The sequence below is a fragment of the Anopheles ziemanni genome, chromosome 3 (genome assembly GCF_943734765.1).
Source record: "Anopheles ziemanni chromosome 3, idAnoZiCoDA_A2_x.2, whole genome shotgun sequence".
In the NCBI taxonomy this organism is placed as follows: domain Eukaryota; kingdom Metazoa; phylum Arthropoda; class Insecta; order Diptera; family Culicidae; genus Anopheles; species Anopheles ziemanni.
The window spans coordinates 10,031,745-10,039,244 of NC_080706.1; the positions used below are offsets into that span (position 1 = coordinate 10,031,745).

General features: G+C 48.5%; 1 protein-coding gene across 1 annotated transcript; it reads right to left on the minus strand.

Annotated features, from left to right (window-relative positions):
* Positions 1-487: 487 nt before the first annotated feature.
* LOC131284029 (SNF-related serine/threonine-protein kinase) lies at positions 488-6,503 on the minus strand. Its single transcript, XM_058312883.1, has 9 exons — positions 6,286-6,503; positions 5,987-6,205; positions 5,733-5,908; positions 5,515-5,656; positions 5,222-5,431; positions 5,020-5,157; positions 3,573-3,702; positions 1,657-3,504; positions 488-955 (listed from the first exon to the last, which is right to left on the minus strand). Exons 1-9 carry the CDS (start codon positions 6,501-6,503, stop codon positions 488-490), a joined length of 3,549 nt encoding a protein of 1,182 aa, XP_058168866.1.
* Between the last annotated feature and the right edge of the window lie 997 nt (positions 6,504-7,500).

Consider the following 7,500-nt stretch of genomic DNA (forward strand, 5'->3'; position numbering starts at 1 on the left):
TACTTTCTTGCGATGACATATTCGATTTTGGTTTTTACTAATATATACCATCCTTTCTTCCTCCCACGGTTACACAAGGATCGGGAGACGTCACACACGGAAACGACTTTAATCTTAGATATTATTGCACATTGATCCGTCTATCGTCTTGCTTTGTGATGTGTTCTAAATTTCTACTCTGTCTAGTGGCGGTATGCATTAGCACGTTAAAAGGGGATATATTAAGTGAAACAATGATCGCGACTACCGTAGCCATGTTGACCGTATCGGCCGCGGGAGTACAATGGAAAGAGGTCAATGTGAATTAAATTTGAAAATCTATGTTTTTCTCTTTCCATCAACATGTTACACCTGATACGATCAACGTCACTCAGGCCCCTCATCAATCACGATAACAATCTCTTTGGCATTTGGTAGCTGTGTCTCGCTCAGCATGCAGTGCGGATGGTTTGGAATTGTCCTTCTGGCGGACATTCCCGAACTCCACCTATGCCGTTTTGATAGGAACTGGCGCCACCGCCGCCGCCGCCGCTGAATGACCGTTTGAGACCAGTTCGATCGGTGAGGGGCCCCGCGAGATACTGACGTTTGCCGTGTCCGCTGAACCCGTGGCCGGAGGACCACTTCCCGAGAGCGAAGCTAGCAAACTACTGCTACTGTGCTGATGGTAATGATGATGATGATGGTGATGATGAGTACTGCCATTATTGTGATTGATATCCCCGTCGCTGCCCAGATGGCGTGAACCGCCGTCGCTGCTGCCGAGACAGTTTTTGATGATTCGGTTCTTCTCGCCAAAGATTGTCGAGTGCCGGCCGGTCGTGTTGGCGTGCGATCCGCTGCCGTTCGGGTTCACGTTCACTTTATCGCGTACGATCGACCCGCACGACTGTGCCTTGTACAGTCGGCCCCGCTGGAACAGACCGGACAGGGGAACGTAAATTTTCTTGTGCACCTACGGACGAAACACAGCAGCAGACAGAAAGCAGGGAAAGGAAACGGTTAATCACTGTGCACAGAGTTATAAAACAATTGACAACATTGCAGGAACAGACACACTTAAGTTTGACAATTAGGATTGCTTTATATTACTATGGCCATGATAAAAAAAATACAACATAACATCCTTTCTTAATGTACAATATATTATAGTACTGTTATCTATCCTTCCGAAATCCTTTTAACTTATAAAAGAACACACAACAAGGTAACCTAACGAGCCTTTTTGCCGTACAGTTTGTAGTTATTTAACCTACATTTGTGGTGATTGTACTAAAATGTTATGCTTTTTCGTAGTCCTACCCATTTTTACTAACGATCACAATTAAGTTCAAGTTTTACTTCGAAATATGTATTGGAATGAATTGTGCAACTTGGTCGAATGTGTAGCACAAAACACAAAAGCTTACGATGATAGGAACCGTCTTACGTTTAACCAAGTACATTCGTTTGCGGTAGCCTTACATAGAATAGTACTTTTAAATAATTTTTACACTTTATACAAGAATATACTACTGATTGAACATTAAACATAAACAAATAGGTCAAACATCGCAACGGCGTTTTATAACGACCAACACATTCCGACAAATTTGAAAATTTATTTTCACGGTGAAGGGATTGAACAATTCAATGTTTCCGTCTTTTAACGCTCACCTGAAAATAGCGTCCGAGAATTTTGATCTTCTTCGTGTTGCTCTTACCGCCCTCGGCAGATGCACTGTTCAGGGCTTTGGCGAGCTCGACCACTATCTCTATATCATCGCCAGCAGCCGCCGTCGAACAGGGATCACCCGGGACGGTACTTACTGGCCCCGGGCCCGCCGTGGTCGTCGTTGTTGTCGTGGAAGCTGCTGCAGCGGGTTGCTTTTTAAACGTCTGGAAAATTCGTGCACTAAGCCCTTTCGATTTGGACGGCGCATGATTATGATGATGATGGTGGTGGTTCTGACGCGTCGACGTGGAACCTTTCGAAACCGGGAGCACTTGATGCGCACCACTTTCGGATGCTGGATTCACCTTGCACGAGTGAAACTCCTCCTGTGTATGATTGACCGCATCGTGCTCTACAGCGTTATCACAAGATGCTTGCATTTTCACCACTATCGGTTCTGGGGATTCGCGCTTTCCGGCGACCGTACCTGACGTTACCATCGCCACTACCGGAGTAGCCGTAACGGTGCAGCTCGCCAGCTGCTGCGTAACAGAATGGCCACCAACCTCCGACTCCTGCACTTCCGTGATGCGATTAAGCGATTGGCTTTCCCTAAGGCGCGTCTCGACCGGTCTCCTTCGACCACGATGCCGTCGGAAATCGACCTGTTGGGACGTCGGTTTCTGTCGGTTGCCACCCGTCGAGCCGTGCTTGTCATCTGCCGATCCACCTCCTCCACCACCACCACTACCGCCACTCCCACCACCACCTCCTTGCCCATTGGTCGTCGTCGAGATGCCCTTAATCTGTGCCTTTCCCGCACCACCTGCGGCGGCCGCATTGCAGCCCGGGTCTTGCGAATCGCTGGAATCATCGTGCGAGTCCCGGCGTTGCGTGAGCGGCTTAACCGTTGCGTCCACTATTTTGTGTGCCCGCTTTTTTCGGTTCTCCGAATCGTCATCCGACGCGTCCGAACTGCTGCACGACGCCGTACGCGACTTGTTGAACTTGCTGCGCCGGTGTGCGTTGTTACCCGTACCCCCCGCACCGGTACCGTTACCCGTTGGTTGGCTCTGCTGTCGGGCCGCTGCGAACTGGCTGCGTACTACGGGCCGCGGCGTGGTGGTGTTCGAGTCCGAGCTGCCCACGTCCGTGCCCTCTTCGAAGATTTCGTTCAGACAGTTCGTCGTCGCGGTAAGTATCGCGTTCGAGCGCGTCGGTGAGGGCATCGTCTTGTACTTCGGTATCGTGGACGTGGTCACAATGTTTAGCGTCGGTATCGGGATCGTGATCGTCGAGCTGTCGGTGATAATTTTCGTCGTGACCAGCTCACCACCGCCAACACCGCTCGCTCCGCGCATACACTGGTCGAACGAGCCCGAACGCACGCTAACACCGTCCACGATTTTCACTAGCGACGGCTTCAGGACGGATGGCTTCTTTGAGTCTACACTTCCGGCCACGTTCCGCTTTAGTTCCGGCATTGGTTTGCGGTGAAGGCCACCGCCCGCAATCCCTAGCCGATCCTTCGTGCTGCTGTTTTCGCTCGTAACTAGCGTCACGTTTCCGATTCCACCGAGCAAAGGTGACATCTGTTGGTTGGTCAAACCGGTACAGCAATCAGTTTCGTCCATCGTAGCTGCCCGTTCCGGTTGTTGGTATTTTTTGGCGTCCTGTTTGAGCCGCTCCGACTCCGCTATTCGATCCTGCACTGTCACATTGATCCGCCCCTCCGATCGCGATCCCCTCCGGTTCAGAGGCGTCGACAGTTCCTCGTGACCAGCACAGTGAACGTCGTCTTCATCATCTTCCTCCTCCTGCACGATACTACACTTCCGACTTCGACCCGTCTGAAAGAGAAATTTGTGTGTTACAAAAAATCGAGCTCAATCTTCATTACCAAAGTTTAATCACTCACCTGACCCGTTTCAGTTCCCGGTGTCCTGGGGACGCTCAAGTGCATGCCCAGTCTCGTGGTTAGCAACCCACCCGGCGTGTCCTCCTCCTCCTCTTCATCTGCCTCGTTTTTCTTATGGTTTTGCAGCAGCCTACAAAATATGCTTACATCAGTTAAACGATCATGCCATCCCGCAGGATCAATCATCAAATTTGCTGGAGGACAATTGTTCGCTGTATTAGTTCCATTTATTACTAATTATTATTTTGCACTGTACTGGTACGCCAACCAAAAAATAAGTAAACAACAACAAAACTTCATACACCATGCAGTCGGTTTTGTTAAGTAGGTAAGCTCGCGCTCGGCTGTTGTACATCGAAAGGACGAGTTATGGTCGATCACATAAGGAGTAAAACAAACATCCGTCATTTATTTAAGGGTAAGTAAGTAAAAGCAAACTCCACGGTGCACGGTCTGAAAAGCTACTACACAGAACTACAAGCTGATCCAGGTAAAAAAAAAGTAGTATCCCATCCCGCTCACACGTGTCATTCGGTTAGGTATGTTCTCAGTTAGAAAGTGTACGCTAGGTAGTGCCAAACACTGACAGATTCCTGGAAGAATAAATATTAGAAAGTTTAAAGAAAACATCGTGTTAGCGACGCAGCCGATTCGTTGATGAGTGTATCTGAGGGTTCGTAGTAAATGTTGTGGCGAGATCGTGAAGCATCGTTGATGTATAAAATGTGACATAAGAGTTTAATGTACAATCTGCTTGCATTTATGTGGTTGACGGAACGAGCAGTTTAATTCCGACTGGATTACGCTGAAAGTGTACGACTGTTCATTGACTTCAACATGATCAGAACACCCGTTTTAATGTCATTATAAAAAAAAAATAATACACTTTTTAGTTGTTAGCAGGGGTAAGAATTTTATGTAGGAACCCATAAACTACTGCAAACACGAATCGATATTAATTTAATACGTTTTTGTATTCTGAATTCTGTATCATGCTAAACATATACAAGCCAACACTAAGTGTAATATGATGTGCAATGAAAACTATCTATAGCTTAATGAAGCATTCAGAACACTATTTACGACAGCACAACATAAGACGATTGAGAAAATGCCAACACTTAACGCAATAGAGAGGGGACAGAAGCAACATTGCAGTTATATACTAAAAAAAGTTCGTCTTTTCATTAGCAATATCGAAATCAATAACAAGTTGAAAGCTTTTTATCACACCAATAGTGCAAAGATGCAAAAACAAATGACGGTACATGAAGGAACATAAACAAAGCGATATAAAGAAGCCATATATCAAATTAACCGCCACTTATGCTGAAGTAGCCAATAAAACAGTACAACAAATTACACACACAGCAAACCAGAATGAGATTAATGTCCTCAATAGTACAGAAAAACGGGCACAAATGACCCCCGTTTAGGCAGTACATACCGTGACGAATTGGAAACCGGTAACGTGAGCTCCGGTTTCCGTTTTTGCGCTTCCTCCTGCCGATGGGCCCTCAATTTGCGCTCCGCGAGCAAAAAGTAGGTTGCCGTGATGTGATTGTACTCGTTACGATCTAAAGCCCTGTACGAAAATAACGATAAATGGTTAAGAACATGGCCAAGATTGGGTTCGCATTAGTACTTACTCTAAAATTTCCTCTTTGGTAGCTATTTTACCGTTGATCATCTTCTGTATGATCAACGAATGATCCTCCTCGCTAACCTGCTCCCGGCTGACCAGTGGTTGATTCTCCGGCGTTTCCTCGCCGCTACCCTCCATCAACCACTCGTCCTGAGCGATCTGGTGCAGTGTGGCTCGCTTTTCCGGTTCACGCACCAACATCCGGCTGATGAGACTACGCGCGATAGGAATGGTGGTAATGGAAATGGTTGCATCAGAGGGTGGATGGATTGATTGAAAAATGGCTGTTCAACCTACTTTCGGCAGCCGTCCGATACGTGGCTCGGCATGGTGTACTTGCAGTCCATGATCATTGTCAGTGTCTCGGAGTCGTTCGCCTCTTGAAACGGTGGGTGTCCGCAGACCAGCATGAACAGTATCACTCCCAGCGACCAAACGTCTGCAAGATCGAGCAAATAACGATCCGTTAGAATCCGACTGGGACTCCTACAAGTTTGAGGATCCCACACACTTACCGACTGCTGGTGCATCGTACGAATCGCCGAGCAGGATTTCCGGCGCCGAGTATGCCAAACTGCCGCAGGATGTCTCCAGCTTCTGGCCCGGGCAGAACTTATTGCTGAAGCCAAAGTCGGTCAGCTTCACCACACCGAGCTTCTCGAAAAACACCACATTCTCCGGCTTTAGATCTCTGGAGTTGCCGAATGGGGCGAAAAGGAATGGTGTTACGATACATACGCTTCCATACCATCCGGGTAGCGGGCCTTACCGATGCACCACGTGCAGCTGATGACAGTAGGATATAGCGCGCACGATCTGTCGGAAGTACTCGCGGGCCAAACTCTCCGAGAGGCCCGTCTCGTGGCGCATGATGTAGTCGTAGAGATCGCCGCCATCCCCCAGCTCCAGGATGAGATACAGCTTCGTCTGGGTGTCGATGACCTCGTACAACCGCACCACATTGGGATGTTGGACAAGCTTCATGCATCTGTTGGCAAAAAAAAAGGTTCCCACATTAATACGAGTCAGTTCGGCTGTTTTCCACCGCGGTGGAAGGCCTACACTCACCGCACTTCCTGGAACAGATGTGCCCGGGAGATATCGTCCAGCTTGGTCTTCTCGATCACCTTCACCGCCACCTTCTCGCCGGTGAACACGTGCCGGGCCAGCTTTACCACGGCGAAATGGCCCGAACCGAGCGTTTCCTCCAGGTCATACAGGCCCGCGATCTTGCCGTCGTACACACCAGCCCGGCTGGCGGCCGATATCCCAAACGTACGCTGCATGCTTTCGGTTGGCCGTTACGTTCTCCCTTTTCTACTCCTTTTCGGGGCGTGGAGCTGCCGATTCACAGCCGTTTCGCACACCACCGAATGGCCGCGCGGGAAAGTGTGCCGATATTCCGAAGAAAGGAGCGGGGATTGGATATCCTCCCCGCGTTGTGGCCTAAAGAGACCGGGTTCTTCTATCCGTCGTGCGGCGACATTGGGCTACAGCGGAGTATGTTCTGTGGAGTGAAGAAAGTAATATTCGATTAATTTATATAGTGGACTTATGGAACCGTGTTATAGATAAAATTAGATTGTTTAAAGACAACTAGAACTAGTTTCTTCAAAAAGTTAATAAGTTGAGATGGGAAGGTAGTCCAAAGGATATCTTACTAGGTCGATTTGCAAATGAAATTATCAAAGCCTGCTAACACAACTTTTTAGACGCGGAATTTGTCTGCCATCTTTGCCAGAGTTTTACTGTCTGCTTCGGATGTAAATGCAACCTGATGACTTCCACAATACAGACAGTCATTAGCGCACTCCAAGCTTCCATGCAGGACATGTCAAAGCCATTATCATTCAAAAACGGTCCGTCGGCTGCCACGTAAACCCCAACCAGGTTGAGGATAATAACATTACAATGAATGGGTGAACGAGTTCCGCACCCACAACGCCCCCAGCGCTCCACCCGGGGCTCTAGTATCAAGTGACAAAATGGTTGCCTCGTGACGTCCGGCCGAGCGGAAGTACTTCCATTTGCGCGCGCGATTTATGCAACGTCACCGACAAAACACACGTCTTAGGCTGCACCAGATTCGCGTGGACTTTCCGTTCTCCCAGTAGACCATCTATGGGTGGTTGAGGCGGGCAGGTGAGTCCCAGCCCACCAGTTTTTCAGTGTTTCTAGACGAATTGGTGTCTGTTGCAAAAGGTTTCACTTCGTTCGGGCTATCTTTTTCTGTGCCATCATATTCCCGCGCACAAGCTGCTACTGCCCGTCCATCATCGTCAT

Excerpts from the sequence above, each read along its gene's own strand:
- LOC131284029 (XM_058312883.1), bottom strand. The coding sequence starts at position 6,503 with ATGCAGCGTACGTTTGGGATATCGGCCGCCAGCCGGGCTGGTGTGTAC. Across the intron at positions 6,206-6,285 it reads CATCTGTTCCAGGAAGTGCG|ATGCATGAAGCTTGTCCAAC; the intron begins GTGAGTGTAGGC and ends TTTTGCCAACAG. Across the intron at positions 5,158-5,221 it reads ACCAAAGAGGAAATTTTAGA|GGCTTTAGATCGTAACGAGT; the intron begins GTAAGTACTAAT and ends ATTTTCGTACAG.